Here is a 22821-nt window from a genome sequence, read left to right as displayed (position 1 = left end):
TGTGACCATCAATTGGTATCACTTGGTCGAAGGCTGAGCGTAGAGTATCGTCACGAGACTGCTCAAGGGGAAAATCTTCCAGAGAGTGCAGCGGGACCCGCCGAGCCTCCACCGGGTCCCTCTCCCTCTTCGTCTGCAGCGTCGGACAACCTCGCGTCACCGCTGAGCACAGCGTATGTCCCTGGCTGCCGTGATTGCATACCCACACACTGACTCACCAAATTTCCAAACCCCTGCCAATCGTGTCCCAAAATCAGAGGATGCAAAAGGCGGGAGCTAACCGCGGCCTTTACTCTATGCTTTTTCCCCTTGTGTCTAATTTCCACTGGCACCACGGGGTACTTATGCACATCACCATGAACACACACAATCTCCACCCAGGACGACACATTCATCAATGCCTCGGGGCGCACCAGGCTTTGGTGAATTACCGACTGCATACAACCGTAATCCACCAAGGCCGAGTGTATACCCCCACGGATCCTTACCGGAACCCGGTACGTCCCTCCTGAGTCTGGGGAGGATGCCGGCGGGCCGGCCACCCGGATCACCTGGCCCACCACCATCAGCGGGCACTCCCGCCTGACGTGTCCGGGCTGGCCGCACCGCCAGCAACCCTGCCCAGGCGTTTGAGGGGCCCCATCAATCAATCAATCAATTCATATTTATTTTGAGCCATAAAACATAACATAAGTGACCTGCGTGCAACATAAAATTAAACAAATACCTTTTATCAGGTTTATCAGGTGCAGGTTCAAAATACAAATTAACTCGTTAAAACTCGAAAAGGAGTGGGAAGAAGAAAACGTATTTAATAAGGTCAGTTGGCGCGGGCAGAACAGTGTGCGGGCCGTAGGGAGAGAGGGGCGAAAAGGAGGAGAGGTGTTATTCGGCGGGCACCCCGCCGTGGCGAACCTCCGCCGTGGCGCGGGGGTGGGTCGCGTTGCGGGTCCCCCCGTCACTGTGGCCGCCGGATGGACCGCCAGGTGGTCCTCTGCGAGGGTGATGGCCTCCTGCAGGGTCCCCGGGCGATTGCAGCGGACCCACGCCGCCGTCCGGGTGGGGAGCCCCTCCACGAACTGCTCCATCACCACCTGCTGCGTCAGCCGCTTCTCCCCCTCCGTCTCGCCGGGCCTCAGCCACCGCACCGCCGCGTCGTGGAGCTGGTGGGCGAAGGTGAAGGGTCGGTCCTCCGGCCCCAGCTTGAGCGCCCAAAAACGGCAGGCGGTAGTCCTCCGGGGACCGCCCGAGACGACCCATCACCGCTCGCCGCACCTGGACGTAGATGGCACGTGCTGCTGCTGGGAGGGCGAGAGCCGCCAGCTGGGCCTCCCCTGACAGGAGTGGCAGGAGGGCCTAGCTCTGGAGCAGGGCCGCCATGTCCGACACCATCTGCGCCAGGGACGCCATCATTTTTAATCACCCAGACGTGTATCAGTACTCCGCTTTATGTCATTCCTCTCCGTCTCCAGGGCCTGCACACTACTGAAATACACAGAGCATGAATTAGGCACACCTGTGCACCATCAGCTATTCCAGCCGCGTCACCTGTGCGCCACTCCCTCGCACTTCCTCTCTCCCCTGCAGACCACGCCCCAATCCTGCACCCTGCCACACCCATCTTCTTCTTAAAACCATTTATTTTTTCATGCATTGTCTTTTTCCTTTTTTTTTATTCACATTTTCATCAGGTGGCCTTGCTGTCAAATAGTGCTGACATCCCCATGCAGAAGACAGAAGAAAGAATCCTGACGTCACCTATATATTTACCAGGGCCTCCAGGTTCTCCTGGCCTTCCAGGTAAGAAAAGCAGTTTACTGGACTTCAAGATGCTACTAGATTGAAATTTTCAGAGGTCGCAAAAACATTAATATCTGAACCACATCTTAGATGTCGAGAGATTTTACTCAAAAAATCAATGTCAGCACTATAGCAACAGGAGAGATAACCAAAGTACTAAAGAGGTAAAGATTTTATAATTTCATACTCATGAAATCTTTCTCCTGCATGATTATGCCAAAAATGAAAACAGAAAACAAATTATTATAATAGTTAATGTTTTCAATTTGGAGCCATAGAAATAAAACATACATTTAAAAAATCCATTCAATCAGCATCTAATCTCTACAGCAAAAGCCAATGCCTATTTTTTTTTTTTTTTGTTTTTGTTTCAGCGCTTACTTATGTTTCTAACTTCAAGCGATTGTTGTGTTTAGGAGATCCAGGACAAGAGGGCCACCAAGGTCTTTTGGGCCCCCCTGGTCCCCCTGGTCCCAGGGGCTTGATGGGACCCATTGGACCTACACCAGACCTGTACCACATCAAACGTGGACCTCGAGGACCAGTGGTTAGTCAGTGTATTTTGTTTTCTTCTCGTTAACAAAGCTACAGCGAATAGCCATTATGGGTATGATTGGCATGGCAATATTAGGCTTTCATTCAGTTTCTTTTCTGATATGAAGCGTAACTATAATGTAACATACATCATTAGAGGTCCAAAGTAAAAGTTCACTCGAAGTCCCTCCAACAACTTGTAGACCTACACACGTTGACCAATGTGTTGGTTCCCTCCCATTAAAGAAAACTACCCTAACTGACAATAGTTAGAATAATCATTTACCTAATACTGTCTGGTAAAAATCAGACACTGCTTTTGTACTGCAGCTTGAATCAATATGCCACTCAGCTTCTGGTGCAGGCCGGGATTAGGTCTGACCTTTATTACTGCAATCCCCTTCGTGCTGTCCTACCACTCTGTGGGGAAAAAAAACCTTTACAAAAAAAACCTGAATCAGAATCAGAATCATGTTTTTTTGGCCAAGTCAGGTCAGAAAAGACAGGGAATTTGACTCGGTTATTTTCTCTCACTGTACAATAAATAGGCAATAGACAAAATGACAGCTCTTTTTTAACATATATACAAGTTTTTTTTAAGTGAAAGGTGCAGCAGTATGAGGTAGACATGATTATTGGAAGGTGCATTGTTACAGCATATGATTGTGTTAATTATTAGGGCCCGAGCACTGACAGTGCGAAGGCGCTATTGTATCTGTAGGAATTGTTTTTATCCTTGTTTTTCTTCCGACGAAATGAGGGCCTTTTTGCCCCCTAAACGTGCCCCAAAAGTCACCAAATTTTGCACGCCAGGCCTGGCTGGCGTGCAAAAAGGTGATATTTAATGGTTTGCATTAATGGGCGTGGCTTAATGGCTCAACGGCGCCCCCTAGAAAACTTCATGCCCCAAGCCCCACAATACGGTTTGATGTACATGCAAGAAAATCGGTACACACCTGTATCATGTTGCAACTTAAGGAAAAGTCTCTTGGCGCCATTTATGCCATTTCTTCGGCAGTTAATGCGGCCCAAACCGTAACGTGCACCCAGGTGTGTTATACTGTACATCAAAATGTGCTTCTCGATCCTGCGACGATGGGCATTACTTTTCTCAGTCAAAAGCGTTACCGTGGCGACGCTAGATGCCAAAAAGCACCCCCCCCCTCCCCCCCCTTCATCTGATTGGTCCATATTTGATAGTTCCTACTTTCTGCCATAACTTTTGAATGGTTTGACATAAAGAGTCGTGGGTGGTGTCATCGGACTCGGTTTTGAGTACTTGACCTTCATTGCCATGAATTAGCCCCGCCCCTTCTTCTGATTGGTTGATATTTAATTGATCCTATTTTCTGCCATAACTTTTGAATGGTATGACATACAGAGTTGTGGGTGGTGTCATCAGACTCGGTTTTGACTCCTTCACCTTAGTTAGTGAAAATTGCATGCGCGAGGGCCTGTTCATCTCTGCTTGCAGCTTTAATTAGGGCCTGTATTTTTAACAGCTTGTGCTTTTTATTATTTTACTTCTTTTCTTATCATCTTATTCTTAATTTTTTCAATCTTATTTTTTATTTACTGTCTAATTATGTCTTGCCGCTTTCAATGTCAATGTAAAGCACTTTGAATTACCTTGTGTTGAATTTGTGCTATATAAATAAACTTGCCTTGCCTTGCCCGAGCACTGACAGTGAAGGCCCTATTGTATCTGTAGGAATTTTTATTATTATTATTGCACGGTGATTGATTTCTCTGAGTATCTATGAGTGTTGAGAGTTCATCAGAGCAACAGCTCGGGGGAAGAAACTGTCTCTGTGTCTGGAGGTTTTGGCGTACAGTGCTCTGTAGCGCCGTCCAGAGGGAAGGAGTTCAAACAGTATGAATGTGGCTGCACATTTTAAGTTTGTAATCAACCTAAAACAGGATATGTCACACCTCTTTTCTCTGAAGTACGCTAGCCAGTGTGGCTGCCCACATCAAACACAAGTCGTTGGTATTAGTCTACAAGGTTACTTCAGGGTTATTTAAGCTCAATTGTAAAGGCTTATGCATCTCCTGGGCATTGCACTCATCAGAGGAGCATCCATTGGCCTTCCCCTCTCAAGCCGATCTAAGTGTAGACCAGGGGTCGGCAACCCACGGCTCCAGAGCCGCATGCGGCTCTTTAGCGCCGGCCTAGTGGCTCCTGGAGCTTTTTCAAAAATGTTTGAAAAAGAAAAAAAAAATGAATGTTGTCCTTTTTTTCCTTCTTTTTCTTTTTTTCTCTTTTTTTCTCATTTTTTTCTCTTTTCTTATTTCTTTTTTTCCTTTTTCCTTTTTTGACCTCGACATTTTGACTTTTTTCTTGAGATTGTACTTTAAAATTAATCTCGACATTTCGACTTTTTTGATGAAATTTTGACTTTTTTCTCGAAATTTCGACTTTTTTCTCAAAATTTAGATTTTTTTTCTTGACATTTCCACTTTTTTGATGAAATTTTTACTTTTTCTCGACATTTCGACTTTTTTCTCAAGATTGTACTTCAACATTAATCTTGACATTTCAACCTTTTTCTCAAAATTTCGACTTTTTTCTCGACATTTCGACTTTTTTCTCGACATTTCGACTTTTTTCCTCGACATTTCGACTTTTTTCTCAAAATTTTGATTTTTTTCTCGACATTTTGACTTTTTTCACGAACTTTTGACTTTTTCCTCAACATTTCGACTTTTTTCTCGAAATTTCGACTTTTTTCTCGACATTTCGACCTTTTTCTCGAAATGCATAATGAAAAAAAAAATCTTCCCCCAGTTATAACTAATATAGAAACATGCAGCATGTGTTGCCTTCATTCTAATACAAGACTTTTCATTTTTTGCAGCTCCAGACATATTTGTTTTTTGTGTTTTTGGTCCAATATGGCTCTTTCAACATTTTGGGTTGCCGACCCCTGGTGTAGACTGTTCTCCGACCTGTTTCCTCAATGGTGGAACAAGTTACCAGTCTACATTCAAGAAGCTTCAACTAAGGCCTGACTGTGTTTTCTTTGTAGTGTTGCTTTGGATACAAGCATCTGCTAAACATAGAGTAGTGTAATCAAATCATGAATCTGGCCAAGAGAAAAATAATGGAACCTTCAGTTTATTATTTTGTCAAACACCTTTTAAATAGTCACTGCAATCAAGCAATTGAATTAACTCTCAGTGGGACTTCTGCACCTGCAGACTGACATTTTGGGCCATTCTTCATGAGCAAACTGCTCCAGCTGTCATAGATTTGGATGCTTTATTCTCCAGACTACATGTGTCAGATATTCAATAGAACTTAGTTTCAAATTACTGTTTTGTGTAATGTATTAGAAAAGCTCCAGAATGTGAAGCACGTTCATCTTATTTTAGAACGTTTAAAATCAATGTAACCACACTGGCAGACTTTGTTAAGTTCGGTTAAAGTTATTGGCTTCCTGGCACAGACCTCATGTTGAAGGTTAGACAACATATTTCTTAAGAAGTTTAGGTCAGGAAAGTTTAACGCTGGTCTGCGTCATCCATTTCACAATCAGTTTTGGCGTATGGTCGTAGCCACTATCTGATTAGAAGCCCAGTTGCATAAACAACACAAGATATTGTTAAGGTAGTTGTCCTTTTTCATTATTCCATCCTGTTTGGGCACCCTGACAGCTCCACTGGCAGCAGAACAGCTGCAGAACATGATGCTACGTCTGCCGCGGTGAACAGCCTGCACAGTACGATGTTCTTGGCGTAGGATGACTCGCTTTTTACTCCTTTAAGCAGACTTACGCTCACTACGGCCAAACAACTCCTTTTTTTTCTGATTTGACAACAAAACCTTTCCCACATTTTGAAAGCATGATTCTTTAGCCAAGCTTGAAGCCGTTGATACCCTGCACACACCGATGTAAAACCCATTACACTCTAGATCAGTGGTTCCCAACCTTTTTTCCTTGTTTCCCCCCCTACTTGTGTCTAAGACCAGCCGGGCCCCCCGACCCGTACGTACTAGCAGCAAAAGAGTAAAGTTATTCGTTATAAACCTTTAATTGAAAAAATTAACATTAATTATGTTTTTTTGATACATTTCTCTTTGGTTTACCCTGTACTTTGTTTTTTTCACCTTCCTTTTGTGTCACCAATGTATAAAATACGCACAAAAAATAACTGCAAGGACATAAAAATATTTCTGAAAAATGTCTCTTTTAATATGAGAGCAAATTTTTTTTACATTTTTCCTTTAACAACCTGTAATAGTATGATTAAATGTTGAATAATGATATAATAATACGTTTTTAAGTTTTTATCCTGGTAAATAACTATTTTAAAATGACCAAAATATATTTCTAAGTGGGTTTATACCGACTTGGATTACTGTATTCCATTAGGTGTGTTATTATGATTTTTTTATTTATTTAACATTTTTAAATATCATTTTTACAACTGCATATCCTCAAAGCAGACAAAGTTTCGCGCCTGACCAGAGAACTCTGGCGCCCCCCCAGGGGGGGCCTGGACCCCAAGTTGGGAGACACTGTTTTAGATCAGGGGTCGGCAACCCAAAATGTTTTAGAGCCATATTGGACCAAAAACACAAAAAACGAATATGTCTGGAGCCGCAAAAAAATGAAAAGTCTCGTATAAGCCTTAGAATGAAAGCAACACATGCTGCATGTATCTATATTAGTTATAACTGGGGGAAGATTTGTTTTTCATTACGCACTTCGAGAAAAAAGTCGAAATGTTGAGAAAAAAGTAGAAATTTCGAGGAAAAAAAGTCGAAATGTCGAGAAAAAAGTCGAAATTCCGAGGAAAAAAAGTCGAAATGTCGAGAAAAAAGTCGAAATGTCGAGATTAAAAAGGAAAGGAAAAGGGAAGAAAAAAAGAGAAAAAAAGAAGAAAAAAGAAAAAAAGAGAAGAAAAAAAGAAGAAAAAAAGAGAAGAAAAAAAGAAGAAAAAGAGAAAAAAAGAGAAAAAAAGTTTAAAAAAGAAGAAAAAAAAGAAGAAAAAAAGGAAAAAAAAGGTCAAACATTTTTGAAAAAGCTCTAGGAGCCACTAGGGTGGCGCTAAAGAGCCGCATGCGGCTCTGGAGCCGCGGGTTGCCGACCCCTGTTCTAGATAGTTTCACTGATATTCCAGCAGCTTCCTATGCCAGGCTTGTGTTGTTGTGCTTCCTGGATTTTTTTCTGGTTTCCAGATTTAAAAAAAAAACTGTTCTGAGAAACCCCTGAATGCCATAATGTTCACGTTGGTGACGCAAGCATGAAACCATCCACCTGGAACTGCAAATCATTTTGTATGAATGAGTCCTCACTTGACTTCTGAGTAATGTTGTGTGTCATGTATGATTCTCATATCTTTATCTTTGTTTTTAATGCTCTCGGTCGCATACTTCAAGCAAAATGACTAACTTATTAAGAAAGATTCCCTTTTAACATTAATTTTGCCAGAATAACTCAGATGATTCTGTAATCGTATATCATGAGACAAGCCCCAGGAGAGACAGAAAATACACTCAACCCCCTTATTTTTGCAAGGTGAAAAAGATGACACGTGGCAACAGAGAGGCCTGAATCCATTTACAGCTTTAGGTGTTTTCTTTGGCTCACTTTGCCTTTGTGCAGCGCTCGGCCTTTCTTACAAGCTTGAGCCCTGTGTTGAGGTGTGGGATTTGAATGAAGAATGTACAAGATATGGCCATGAGATACGTATCTGCTTTTTAAAACTCTTGTTTTCATAGTCTTGTGACTGATCTTGTTACTGACTTCGATATTTACACTCACGAGCAGCAGGAAGCTAAACCGTAAAGTCGTGAACGATGGTTCCAATGTAGAAAGTAACGTTTGTTTCGTCTTTTTTCATCTTTATAATCTGGTAATACATTTAAACACATGCTGGTGAGAACCAGAGATGTCAAGTAACGAAGTAAAAATACTTTGTTACCTTACTTAAGTAGAAATTTTGGTTATCTATACTTCACTGGAGTAATTATTTTTCAGACGACTTTTTACTTTTACTTCTTACATTTTAACGCAATTATCTGTACTTTTTAATCCTTACATTTTAAAAACAGCCTTGTTACTCTATTTCATTTCAGCCTTTAAAACAAAACTATCCAGTTAAATTGCTCCATCCGGATAGAGTGAATTTGGTTGTGGTTGTTTCAGATGTTCTTGTCCAGTTTTGTTCTTACATCCGTTCCCTCAGATTCCTGCAACTAAACTTGGATGTACATTCCAATAAAGGTTAGGATAAATGATAACATGCCTCTGAAGTTTGACTTTTTGTACCATTACAATACTTATAGGCAACTAGTCATCATATCTCCTGCTCTCTGAAACACATGTTAATGCTCAATAGTACACATATATTATGGTTCTTTAATATATCTGCATTATACTAAGATACATTCATTTTCAATGGCTTTTGTCCTTAATGGCTTTTTTCCCCCTTACATTACTTTTACTTTTATACTTTAAGTAGTTTTGAAACCAGTACTTTTATACTTTTACTTGAGTAAAAAACTTGAGTTGATACCAGGGTTATAATAGTTTTGAATTTTTCATTTTAGTTTAGTTTTATTTTGTTTTGACTTTTTCTCCTTCAATTCAGTTAGTTTTAATTTGTTTTTAGTGTGGGTTTGCTAGTTTTTATTAGTTTTTATATTTTCAAAAATGCTTAGTTTTAGTTTAGTTTTTATTAGTTTTAGTTCAGGTGCCGTAGCTGCCAGTTGGAGATAAACGGCCAGAGCGGAATAAATTGATCAAACCAAGAGTCTTATATTGACAGGGATGAAAACGGAGGAAATTATATCTATAATTTCAGTTCGTTTTAGTTAGTTTTCTAAACACGTAATATAGTTTCAGTTAGTTATCGTTTTAGTCTTTTAATTTTCGTTTTTATTTAGTTCAGTTAACGAAATTGTTTTTTCAATTTTAGTTTTCGTTATTTTGTTCGTTTTCGTGAACGATAATAACTCTGGTTGATACTTCAACTTCTACAGGAGTATTTTTAAACTCTAGTATCTTTACTTCTACCTGATTAAAGAATGTGAATACTCCTCTGGTGAGACCTGACCAAGAGGGTGTTGCTTTCTTTTAGAGTCTAAGCACAGTTTTGGTTTCACGTGTTGAATTGGATGTCAGGGTTTTAGAAATGATGACTGTATGACTCAGAGTACTGTCCTGATCTGAATATTGGCACTACTCCCTGTGCAATGTGTTCATGTGTCTTTGAAGATGATTATCTCAGGACAGAGATCAAAGCAGCCCCCTTGCATTGATCTAAGTCCCTCGGGAAGCGCCTGGAGCTAAGTACATTTTAGTTGATCTGGAGTATGATGAACATGACAATGTAGTACTTACAAAGTTCAAGTCAGTGTTTTTTTTCTGTTCAAATAATGAATTCAATATGAACACGTTTTTGTTTGCACATGGGACATAATGCATTGTGTGTTTCCAGGCCACATTGATGAGCCACAATAACCTTGAAAAATCAGAGAAGTGACATACAAGATTAAATGTAATTGAACTACTTTTTTTTCTTTAACAGGGGCCTCCTGGAGCAGCAGGAAAGGATGGCCTGAAGGTAAGGTCAGATGCTGTTTTGTCAATATATTGTCCTTACTGGTTATTTTTAAATATACTGTAGCTTCCTTGTAAGAGACAGTAATCTTACACCAGAGTAAAACTGCACTCTTTGGCAGTAAGAGGACATTTTGGCAGCAGAATCTTTGCTCTCTGCCTACTGTGTCACGTCTTAAAGGAAAGAAACCCAAGTTGGTGCAGAACGTTCAAAGGTAGAAAACTTTAGAGATTTGCCAAAACCATGTCAATCAAAGGCGTTTCCTCAATAACTAAATTTTTCTCATGGCGGGAAGCTGACAAATACCAGTTTATTTGGAAAATCCTCAGCTGGATGCTGAACAATCAGAGTCTGTCCCTGCAGGTGATAAGATTATTTAATGGCAGGCTGCTACAAGCTGACGGAACAAAACTGGTGTTGTATCATGAACACTAAAACAGCTGGTGGCGCCTGGAGCGCACCTCTATCCGAGGATAACTGTTAGGTGAATTCTTCACAGCTGGTTGGGTTTTTGCAAAGAAATGTCTTTGTAAACAATGTTAGTCAATAATTAAAACCTAAAGCCTGTTGCTTCTTCCTCATGACCACTGAAGACCGGATACTTCCAGTTGGTGGTGGTTGCCTGGAGGATCAAATGGATTTTATGAGCAGTGCCTTTAGAGCAGGGATCTCAAACTCATGGCCAATTGTGGCCCGTGGGATGATATTTTGTGGCCCCCACCTTAAAGGAGCATGAGGCTCCTTTTAAGAAATGAGACTCTCTAGCGCCACCCTTCGCCACGATGGCCGTCGGGGGTACTGCAGCCAACAGTGAAGCCGGCACGGGAGAACGGGGAGAACGGGCATGCAGCGTCATGTGACGTCACATCCGCAGGACAGCGCGGGAAATTCGGGACCGAATTGCAGCACATTTTGCAGCACACAGCCTGTTCAAGGCAACGGAGAGATACACTAGAGGGATCATTCGTTTTGGTTTGGAACGCTTCATCTGACATTATTACTAGAAAACTTAAAACGTATACACATTTTTTTCATAAATCCTGCCTCAATCCTGCCTCAAGCTCCTTTAATATGAAAGTTTTATATTGTAGCAACCCAGTTGTTGGCTGCCGTGTGGGACAATGTTATGATATTCTGGTTTCCCACTGTGTGCCTGTCCAGTGAATGCGGCATGCATGTGAGTGAATTTGGGGTGTGTGTGTGTGTGCTTGTGTACATGTGAGAGCAAGTGAAAGAGAGAGCCGGGAGAGAAAAGAGTGGCTTTGGATGTGCAGAGAGCAGGAGGGTGACATTTTCCGCCCTCGTTTTGCGCAGGTCATGATGCATCCAATGCTTCATTTCTAAGGCCCCGTTTCCACATAGCCGGGTATTTGCAAAAACGGATATTTCCCCCTCTACGTTTTGAAAAATTCCATCGTTTACACGAGATCGTTTTCAAAATCTCTTTGTTTGCACGAACCCGCATAAATATGCTGTTAAGGTGCTATGAGCAGCCAAACCTGCAGGGGGCAGTGTAACGAGAAGCGTAAAGTCCTGCTAGCCAATCAGAATCCTGGAAAAAAACGTCAACAAATGACACGTGTGAAGCCTGAATAATATGGTTCCGCGTTAAATCGACGGCGTAGCCTACGTACGGTACGCGTCGCCGCGTACCCTACGCCGTAGGCTCTGCGTTGGTGTAACGCGGAACCATAAATCAGCCTGGACTGCCAGTTACTTCCAAGATGGAACAAGAGTTTTTCGTTTGGAGTGACAGAGAAGTGGAGTTACTTTTAAGTGTGACTTTATAATATAAAACAGGTAAAATACAAGAAAATATTGACGGTGGCCAAACAAATTGTAAACACAGGTCGCACACATGACGCTGGTGACGTTTCTGTTGCATAATGTGACGTTCTGAAGCCTAAATCTCTGTTTTCCTCTGTTTAGACGCAAACGTGAAAACTGAGTTTTTGAAAATCTCTAATTTGGCCGGAGTTTTTAGAAATGATCGTTTTTGGTGACTTTGAGCTTCATTTTCGTGTAAACGGACGGCCAAAACGCATGAAAACGCCTCCGTTTTTGCTCCGTGTAAACGGGGCCTTAATCACAAGGTGGCCAGGCCTGGCAGCATTGGGGACCCAGTCCACCGAGTCAGCTGTGCCCGCCCTGGACTAGAAGGAACATTTTATGTCAATTTTGTCTGGGTTTTGATTTTTCCGACAGAGTCAATAAATCCGATCTATCTAGAAATGTCAATCAATCCAAACAATCCAATTGATTGAAATTAACCAATTACAGGTAAAGGGGGACGGGCTACTCTCCGAGTCAAAGTTCACGGAGTCGGCAGACTCGGCGCGTTGGAAAATGGAGTCGATAGTTAAGATAATGTATATACACTGAGTTTTTTTGTCCGTCAAAAAAGGAGGAGACTTGAGCTCAGTGTGGCCCTCCCTGTGTTGGTAGAGGGAGCAATGCCCAGGACTGACTTAGGTAGGAGCACTGGGTGATAGAAATGGGGAAAAATGGGGATACAAATATTGAAGAAAGAAATAAATGAACACAACACAACAGTATTTTGTTTGTTTTATTTTTATTGTATTTTTTCTGTTTTTATTTATTTTATTTAGTTTTAATGGAATATATTTAAAGATGAACTGCCTGTTGTTAGTGAGAGAACACTGTGGGAGTTGCCACGGAGCTGCTGTTAAGCCTGAAGCAGATAAAATATAGTTTTAAATAGGTGTTTTAAATTTGTTTCTTTTTTTAGGTTTTAAATTTGTGTCCAGTGGAGAAAATGAACGAAACACACACACTGTTAAATTGAAGGCAAATTCAAGGGACACCACGGCTCTTTTACGCACACTGCGGTGTGAGGTTTGAGGGAGCTGCTACTAAATAACTGTCAGTGATGATATTTGAGAAGTTTGGATTTTTTTTTAGTAATGTTTTTTTGTGAAATACCTGAAATACCCAGCCTCATGCAGATATTGCATCCAGCGACCCCCAGGTAATTTGAGTTTGAGACCCCTGCGTTAGAGGAAGGAAAGTAAACTATTTTTCAAAGACCTAACAAGAATGTTTTTGTTTAATCTGTTTTTCCTGCCTAAGGAAAGACGAAGTGTAATGAAAAGGATGCTCTCGCAAATGACTAAATCTCAGATTATAGTGGAACAGTACAAAGATGTTAAAAGTATACAGAGGTGGGTAGTAACGAGTTACATTTACTCCGTTACATTTACTTGAGTAAGTTTGGGGAAATGTTGTACTTTTAGGAGTAGTTTTGAATCACTATACTTTTTACTTTTACTTGAGTAGATTTGTGAAGAAGAAACTGTTCCTCTTACTCCGCTACATTAGGCTACGTTGAGCTGTTACTTTTCTTTTATCCCTTTTATCCACGTACTCGTCAATCTCATGACATCACTGAGTGATTCTTTGGGAAAAATATTTGTTTATGCATGTTTTGTCACATTTACACAGACTCAAACACACACAGACACACAGAGTTTATATAAGTTCATGGGCTTGTTCTAGTTCTGCCTGATTAAAAAAGAAAAGTACAAAAGCTTGAAATTTTGTGCTACTAATTTATTTTTTTATTCTGTCATTTTATTTATTTTATTATTTATTAAAGTACTGGAATTTACTTTAAGCTTATTTTAATTTAAGCAATTTTTTTAATTAATTTTAATTCATATTATTTTATTGATTTAATTTGCCTGAAGATGATTATTTTGTACTTTTGTCTGTTTGAATGGTTGTGTTAAAAAAATAAATCAGACGTTACTCAACAGTTACTCAGTACTTGAGTAGTTTTTTCACCAAGTACTTTTTTACTTTTACTCAAGTAATTATTTGGATGACTACTTTTTACTTCTACTTGAGTCATATTATTCTGAAGTAACAGTACTTTTACTTGATTTCAATTTTTGGCTACTCTACCCACCTCTGAAAGTATATTACACTAAGATTTACATTTGGAGATTTACATTTGGCTTAACATTTCAGCACATATCTATAGACAGAAAAAGCAGTAACATAGGTAAAAAAAGAACAATGTTGTGGTTTGCAGAGCTCCGTTTGGTTTCAGCACTGTGTTTGAATCAGCTGCAGCTGAGTTTAACAATAATCTGCTGTCATTCAGATAGAAATACACAGTATGTGATTTAATCAAGAACTTTCTGCCAGTGAATGATTTGACGCTCGTTTTTGATGAGTGCATTTGATGGGTGGTGAAGTGAGTTAGGTATGGTTTCTTAGCTTTCAGTGGGAGGTTGACGCTTCCTGATCCTGCAGGATGTCAGAGTCAATTGAGACTGAGAGCTGACAGTTTGGGATGCTTACATGCAACAAACTTTGAAACATAACCAGTAGGAATGGGCGATATTTTACCGTTCACGATAAACCGTCAAAAAAATTCCCCACGGTAAGAATTTGTCATCTCGCGGTAAAAACGATAAATTCCCGTTGATGACGTTTTTGTGTAAAGCTGATTTATGGTTCTGTGTTAAATCCACACACAACGTACGTGAAGGAAGGAAGGAAGGAAGGAAGGAAGGAAGGAAGGAAGGAAGGAAGGAAGGAAGGAAGGAAGGAAGGAAGGAAGGAAGGAAGGAAGGAAGGAAGGAAGGAAGGAAGGAAGGAAGGAAGGAAGGAAGGAAGGAAGGAAGGAAGGAAGGAAGGAAGGAAGGAAGGAAGGAAGGAAGGAAGGAAGGAGCCAGAAAGAAATGAGAAAGAAAGAAAGAAATGAGAAAGAAAGAAAGAAATGAGAAAGAAAGAAAGAAATGAGAAAGAAAGAAAGAAATGAGAAAGAAAGAAAGAAATGAGAAAGAAAGAAAGAAATGAGAAAGAAATGAGAAAGAAAGAAAGAAATGAGAAAGAAAGAAAGAAATGAGAAAGAGAAAGAAATGAGAAAGAGAAAGAAATGAGAAAGAGAAAGAAATGAGAAAGAAAGAAAGAAATGAGAAAGAAAGAAATGAGAAAGAAAGAAAGAAAGAAAGAAAGAAAGAAAGAAAGAAAGAAAGAAATGAGAAAGAAAGAAAGAAATTAGCCAGAAAGAAAGAAAGAAAGAAAGAAATTAGCCAGAAAGAAAGAAAGAAAGAAATTAGCCAGAAAGAAAGAAAGAAAGAAAGAAAGAAAACATGGCAGATCTGAGAGCGAGATAGATTTATAGTTAAAAAGGTGGAGTTGAATTGGTATTTTCTTTATCGTCATTTTTATCGTTATCGGGATAAATGCCAGAAATTATCGTGATAAAATATTTAGTCCATACCGCCCATGCCTAATAACCAGACATAAAAGTGTGCTGAAAAACCCAGGGGCATTGGTTGTGACGCTATAGAAAATAAACTTGAAATCATGAAAACAGTCAACTTCAGGTCCTTTGATGTGTAACTATGTTGAGTCTCATGCTCACGGTATTGTTTGCTTTGTTTTCGAACGTATGGAAAGACTTAGGTGCATCTGCCTTTTTGACACAATAGCTTGGTTTTCTTTCGGTGCAACTGGGATGTTTGTGTGGATAGATCTGAGGATGATGGTAATCTTGCTCTCTGAGTAACAAATCCAAACCATCTGCCAAAACACTCACAACCTCAGTGTGACCTTGAGCCTGCCTAACTGCAGCAGTATGATCAATGTGCACTACTGTAAATTAATAAGATACTATTATAACTAACTGTCGGGGATGTAGTTTCATTAAGCTGTAGTCATACACTGTAGAGTAGAAAGTTATTTACTGTAGTTTCTAGCTGGAAAAAGAAAATATTGTTCTAAAGCTACCCTGAAGCTACACAGTCATCTTAGGCCTGAATGTAATGGCAGTACTGGACCTTGAATAATTTCGTATCTTCTTTTTCTTATATGGAAAGGGGAAATCGGTGAACAAGTCTAATTTATTTAGGGGCCCCTGAAATCCAAAATTACACATAATCTACACCCAACACAACACCATCATTAATAGTGTTGGAAATTCTTTCTCATGCTCTAGGAAAACACCTAAATGTATTTCATATGGTCAAAAATAACTCAAGAACCACCAAGATGCAGGTCTGCTATAAACTAGGACCCCCAGGGTGACTGTCTACGGTCAAGCAAGTTTTTCTTGTCTTGGAGACAGAGACTGCAGAAAGAAGCCCCTGATCCAAAGTCAACACTTTCAAGCTCAACAAACGTTTATAGTGGACCACGTGGAGGACAGTTTTATGGTCAAATGAGAAAAAGATTGACTCGTTTCACCCCAGTGACTAGAGGTTGGTCAGAAATGAGTCATTCCACTCCAGGATCACCGTACTGTGAACATAAAAGCATCATGCTCTGATGGTACTCGCTGCCACTGGAAATGATATATTGCGCGTTCTGGTTGGAGTAACGAAGGAGTTAGTCTACCTACAGTAAGAACTCAGCACTGGTGTTATTTCAAACCATCACTTCGGCAATTTAAACCAGATTAGTTTTTCCAGTGTGACAGTAACACACAACAAACTGGTTCAGGTATGGATAAAAGGGAGGTGGGTTAAAGTGTTCTTATGTCCTTTCCAAAGTCTTGACATCAAAACATGACCAATCGGTATTTGTGGACTTATCTTAAAAATTAGGTTTGTTCTAAAACTTCATATTAGATTCAGTTTCAGTTGACTGTGAACTCTGCTGCTTGTTCACTTCCTGTGAACAAGCACCCCACCCATGCATACCCACTTCCACCAGTACCAATGACAAACTTATTCAGATGCATCCAAGCATCCAAGAGACATTCCTTGAGAGAGCTAAGATGGCAGCAGAATTACTAATAAGACCTGGGATCTGTAGGGGTGGGAGTTGGGGAATGGTTACAGAAGCGGGCTTGGGTCTGGAGGTTCCAGGTTCAAGTCCCTTGGTTGGCAACTGAGGTGAATAACTACAGGCGCATAACCCCCTAAGTGCTCCCACACACCCCAAAAAACGGAGACCCACTGCTCCGAGTGCAACCAGTGGTGGGATAAAAGCAGAGGACGACTTGGCTTAGTGGTGGCTTAGTGGTTAGCACTGTTGCCTCACAGCAAGAAGGTCCCCGGTTCGACTCCCAGGCCCAGCAGGGTCTTTCTGTGTGGATTTTGCATGTTCTCCCCATGCTTGCGTGGGTTTTCTCCGGTTACTCCGGTTTCCTCCCATAGTCCAAAAACATGCATGCTAGGTTAATTGATCATTCTAAATTGCCCGTAGGTGTGATTGTCTGGTTGTTTGTGGGGACTGCGGGTGGAAAATATTATTTTAATTTAATTTAATGGCCGGGTCTTTGCCCGTGGGACCCGGCCGGGCTCAGCCCGAAATGGCGACGCGGGTCCGCCGTCCCGTAGGCCCACCACCCGCCGGAAGGACGATGGCAGGCCGGTGCCTTGTGATCTGGGTAGCAGTAGAGGCGGGGTGCCTCGACGACCCAATCCCTGGACTAAAACCCTCACAGTGGGGACATGGAATGTCACCTCGCTGGGGGGGAAGGAGCCGGAGCTTGTGCGTGAGGTTGAGAGATACCGGCTAGAGATAGTCGGGCTCACCTCCACACATAGCTTGGGCTCTGGAACCCAGCTCCTTGAAAGGGGCTGGACCCTCCACTACTCTGGAGTTGCCCAGGGTGAGAGGCGGCGGGCTGGTGTGGGCTTGGTTATAGCCCCCCAGCTCAGCCGCCATGTGTTGGAGTTTACCCCGGTGAACAAGAGGGTCGCTTCCCTGCGCCTTCGGGTCGGGAAAAGGTCTCTCACTGTTGTTTCGGCCTACGGGCCGGAAAGCAGTGCGGAGTACCCGGCCTTCTTGGGGTCCCTGGGAGGAGTACTTAATAGTGCTCCAACTGGGGACTCCATTGTTCTACTGGGGGACTTCAAAGCTCACGTGGGCAATGCGCTGGCGGAGGAGGAGGTTGGACAGACCGGGCAGACCCAAACGGATTGTGAGGGTCTGTTGGGAACGTCTGGCCGAGCCCTCTGTCAGGGACATCTTCAACTCCCACCTCCGGGAGAGCTTCTCTCAGATCCCGGGGGAGGCGGGGGACATTGAGTCCGAGTGGACCATGTTCTCTGCCTCCATTGTCGATGCGGCGGCTCGAAGTTGTGGACACAAGGTCTCCAGTGCCTGTCGTGGCGGCAATCCTAGAACCCGGTGGTGGACACCGGAAGTACAGGATGCCGTCAGACCGAAGAAGGAGTCCTACCGGGCTATGTTGGCTGGTGGGACTCCTGACGCAGTAGATGGGTACCGGCAGGCCAAGCGAGCCGCGGCTCGGGCAGTCCTGGAGGCAAAAACCCGGGTCTGGGAGGAGTTCGGGGAGGCAATGGAGGAAGACTTTCGGTCGGCCTCGAGGAAATTCTGGAGGACAGTTCGGCGCCTCAGAAGGGGGAAGCAGTACTCTGCCGGCACCGTTTACGGTGCGGGTGGGGAGCTGTTGACCTCGACTGGGGACATCGTCGGACGGTGGAAGGAATACTTCGAGGATCTCCTTAACCCGACTGACATGCCTTCCACTGAGGAAGCAGAGAGTGTGGACTCTGGGGCGTGCTCATCCATCACCCAAGCTGAAGTCACTGAGGTAGTTCGTAAGCTCCTCAGTGGCAGGGCACCGGGGGTGGATGAGATTCGCCCTGAGTACCTCAAGTCTCTGGATGTCGTAGGGCTGTCTTGGCTGACACGCCTCTGCAACATTGCATGGAGGAAGGGGACAGTACCGCTGGAGTGGCAAACCGGGGTGGTGGTCCCTCTGTTTAAAAAGGGGGACCGGAGAGTGTGTTCCAACTACAGGGGGATCACACTTCTCAGCCTCCCGGGGAAAGTCTACGCTAGGGTACTGGAGAGGAGATTACGGCCGATAGTCGAACCTCGGATTCAGGAGGAACAATGCGGTTTTCGTCCCGGTCGTGGAACACTGGACCAGCTCTATACCCTCCGCAGGGTGCTCGAGGGTTCATGGGAATTTGCCCAACCAGTCTACATGTGCTTTGTGGATCTGGAGAAGGCATTTGACCGTGTCCCTCGTGCCATTCTGTGGGGGGTACTCAGTGAGTATGGAGTCTGGGGCCCTCTTTGGGTAGTGACAAGATCGCGGATACAAGCGGCCGAGATGAGTTTCCTCCGCAGGGTGGCTGGACGCTCCCTTAGAGATGAGTTTCCTCTGCAGGGTAGCTGGACGCTCCCTTAGAGATAGGGTGAGGAGTTCGGTCACCCGGGAGGAGCTCGGAGTCGAGCCGCTGCTCCTTCACATTGAGAGGAGTCAGCTGATGTGGCTTGGGCATCTGTACCGGATCCTCCTGGACGCCTCCCGAGGTGTTCCAGGCATGTCCCACCGGGAGGAGACCCCGGGGCAGACCCAGGACACGCTGGATAGACTATGTCTCTCGGCTGGCCTGGTAACGCCTCGGACTCCCCTCGGAGGAGCTGGAGGAAGTGTCTGGGGTGAAGGAAGTCTGGGCATCTCTGCTGAGGCTGCTGCCCCCGCGACCCGGGAACGGATAAAGCGGCGGACGATGGATGGATGGATGTATTTTTTAATCTTTTTTATATAAAGAACTTTAAATTGTTGAAATATGCTATACAAATAAACTTAACTTGCCTTGCCTGTTCTTCCATTGGTTCCTGATAGCATGTGAAAATTATCTTGAAATCTCCAAGTCTTCCACTCTTGCGTGTGAAATGTGTTACGGCCGGCAGAGAACCCAAAAACAGGTTGGATGACTTTTCTGAGCTTGTAGGTGGTCCTCTGCAGAGTCACGGCAGAAATCCACAGCCGTATCGTTGATGGTTGATGTTGATTATGATATTTTACATAGAAGATGATTATGCACATTAGCATCAATGTTAAGTGAATTGTTCTATTTACAAATGGTTTGCCTTTAATAGAAAAACATGATATGAATTTAAGTATCAAATTGTTTAACATGAGAGAAATAGAAAATCCCCAACAACTACCAATGAGCAAAGGTCACATTATTCTTTCACCTGAGTGAGGCGGCAATACAGAATGCCACCTGCTATTAATGTTCCCACATAAAATGTTTCTTTTTCCTGTTTTCACTCATTAAAGCATCTACTCTTTTCTTACTCTAATCTCAAATGTTCCTCTCTCAACCATTCCTCTGTGAGAAGTTCCCTGAACAGAGTATTATGAATTCTTCTCATGCCTTTTCCCACCACAGTAATTCATCTTAACTAAATATTTGTTTTGTTTCCTCAGGGGGACAGAGGAGCTCCTGGGCCTGCTGGACCACCAGTAAGACCAACGTTATCCACATAGATGCCACATTTTTGTAATATGTCACTCTCCTCCAGAACAATACAGTTGAACTAAAGAAGCGCTTAAAAAATAATGAAGGGATCTCGTCTTTAAACAACACAGCTGGTGATGGGAACTAAACTTGGAGAGTAATCCTCTTAGATAAACACGAGGGTGCTAACATTAACAAAGCCTGAAAAAAGCTCACTTGTCATTGGCCAGTTCTGACCAGGTTGAACTTTGTTGTGACCAGCCCTTCTGAGGTTACCAAGGAAATGATGCAGTGTAAAAGTCATATAACCATTAGGTCCAAGGGGTTATTCTGTAAATAATTAAGATGAAAACAGAATTTAGTTTTAGTTTAGTTTATTTATTTAGCAATATAAGACAAATATGAACAAAACATTAAAAACAATGAAATAACATGCAAGGAAAGGAAGAAGCCTGGTGGCTTATATAGAATCCTTTCCATATATGAATAAAAAACATAAAGATGAAACAATAAGAAAGTTCTTTAAATGTTTTTTGAATATTGGCAAGGATGGTGATGATTTAAGAGATTTATTGAGTGAATTCCACAAGTGGGGGCCTCTGTAAGTGATGAAAGATTGATGTTTCCATGTTCTACAAAACAGTAAATTAAAATCATCTTTATGCCTTGTGGCATAAGAATGAATATCGGAATTAACACAAAAGAAATTATGAAAAGAAGAAGGAAGATCTTGTATATCATTTTTAAATTTGAACATAAATAAACATGTTTTAAAAATGTTAATTTTATTAACGGATAATAATGAATTATTAATGAAAAGGGGAGCAGATGGCTCATATCTGTTTGCGTGTGATATCATTCTGAGAAACCTTTTTTGAATTATCAATAATTTATTAATATATGTTGAATGTGTCGAAGCCCAAACAATGTTGCAGTAATTAAGATGAGGGAAGATTAAACTATAATAGAGAGTTAAATGAGAGGAAGGAAGAACAAAAGGACAAACTTTTCTCAAAATACCAAGCATCTTCATAGATTTCATGCATACAGTATCAATATGTTTCCAATTTAAACAATCATTGATAATGACACCCAAGAATTTGGTATGAGTAACCTGGCAAATTTCAGAGCCATTGATTATAATTCTAGGTTTTTCTTTGGGGAATGTTTTGTTTTTGTTACTAAAAATCATGAAGTTACATTTTTTAATATTAAGAGTAAGCTTGTTCAGTTGAAACCATTTGAAGACATCCAATAATTCATTGTTTACATGATTGACAAGGGTATTTAAATCCCTGTGTGAGGCAACAAGATTAGTATCATCTGCAAATAAAATAGGAAGAAATGTATTACAGTTCATGGTTAAATCATTAATATAAATCAAAAACAATAAAGGACCAAGTATCGAGCCCTGTGGAACCCCAACTGATATTTTTAACTTTGCGGAATAGCAACCATTGATGCATACATATTGTTCTCTGTCTTGTAGATAGTTAGAAAACCACTAGAGAGCAACATCCTGTAGGCCATATCTTTTAAGTTTAGAGACAAGAATCTCATGATTTACTGTATCGAAAGCTTTAGTTAAATGAACTATTAAAATTAACAAATTCACAAATTAAATAAATCTTTGTTTAATTATTCCGTTTTTTTTTTTGTGCTTGATCCCCCAGGGCCCCCCAGGCTCCTTTGACTTCCTGCTTCTTGTGATGGCAGACATCCGCAATGACATCGCTGAACTTCAGAGCAAGGTGTACGGTCGGGCGATTAACTCTCTGGAGGAGGACTTTCCTTTAGCCCCCGACAGCTGGAGAGAGAGCCAGGACAACGTGGACACAGGGTCTGGGGAGGACTATAAGGAACTCCCACCTCAAACAGGCCGAAGCTCCAGGAGGAACAGGAAGAGGAAACCAGCACGAGAGAGAACAGACTGAATAGACTGCAGGGTCTTAACTGTTTAAAATATTCCACATTAGGTGTAAATATGATGAGGCTTGTTGTTTATTTAACTGAATTTTAAAAGAAAGTAATGTATGCCTTTTTTATCACAGATGTTTATTTTTGTATAATATTTCTTGTATTTTTTTAAGCAAATGTGAGTAGACTGTGCCAGTGCATGTTTTTTCTACTGTGTATTTTCAGAAATTTATTTTTTCTCTCCTCAGCACATTAAAGACGTTTCTAATATTTTTTTCTCATTTCTTCAAGCCACTGATTACATACCTAATTTTCAGAAAAATTTGCAGCAAAACCTTGAAACTGCACTGTAAGAAAAGCCCGTAGAAATTACTGTAAAAAACTGAAATAGCAACGGTGAAGGACGTTAAATGTTACAGATGAAAATCTTTGTGTCAGATTTTGTCTGTCTAACGTGTAATAACTCATTTAATGAAGACATTACTCAAAGAATTCAATGATAGTATGTAGATATTTATTTCACAACAAAACACCGCTATTAATACTACAAAATATGTTACACAACACACAATCTTTTAATAAAATAAGTGGAAAAATTCAGTCAAATTACTGTTTTATACTTAAGACTTACTTAATTACTTATAATGAGGCTTTTACCGATTAATAATGCCTCTATTTTGATGTTTTCCAGTGAAATTTAATGGGATTAGGTGTAAAATAAGCAATGGCTGCACATAAATTGTACAGGAGAAAATAGCTTTCATGAAGGCATAGTCATGCTAATTTGGCT

At 41.6% G+C, this 22821-nt stretch overlaps 1 protein-coding gene across 2 annotated transcripts in view; it reads left to right on the top strand.

Annotated features, from left to right (window-relative positions):
- Positions 1–22301, top strand: part of ccbe1 (collagen and calcium binding EGF domains 1) — a 66764-nt gene extending 44463 nt beyond the window's left edge. For both annotated transcript variants that reach the window (XM_061733268.1, XM_061733267.1), the window contains exons 7-11: positions 1692–1800; positions 2217–2347; positions 9874–9909; positions 20084–20119; positions 21788–22301. In XM_061733268.1, coding sequence (XP_061589252.1) covers positions 1692–1800; positions 2217–2347; positions 9874–9909; positions 20084–20119; positions 21788–22048 — 573 coding nt within the window. In that variant the 3' untranslated portion in view covers positions 22049–22301. The remainder of the gene's footprint in view (positions 1–1691; positions 1801–2216; positions 2348–9873; positions 9910–20083; positions 20120–21787) is intronic.
- The last annotated feature ends 520 nt before the right edge of the window (positions 22302–22821 follow it).

The sequence above is a fragment of the Cololabis saira genome, chromosome 11 (assembly GCF_033807715.1).
Source record: "Cololabis saira isolate AMF1-May2022 chromosome 11, fColSai1.1, whole genome shotgun sequence".
In the NCBI taxonomy this organism is placed as follows: Eukaryota; Metazoa; Chordata; class Actinopteri; order Beloniformes; family Belonidae; genus Cololabis; species Cololabis saira.
The sequence above is the reverse complement of the archived record's forward strand: the minus strand, read 5'-3'. Positions and strand labels throughout refer to the sequence as shown.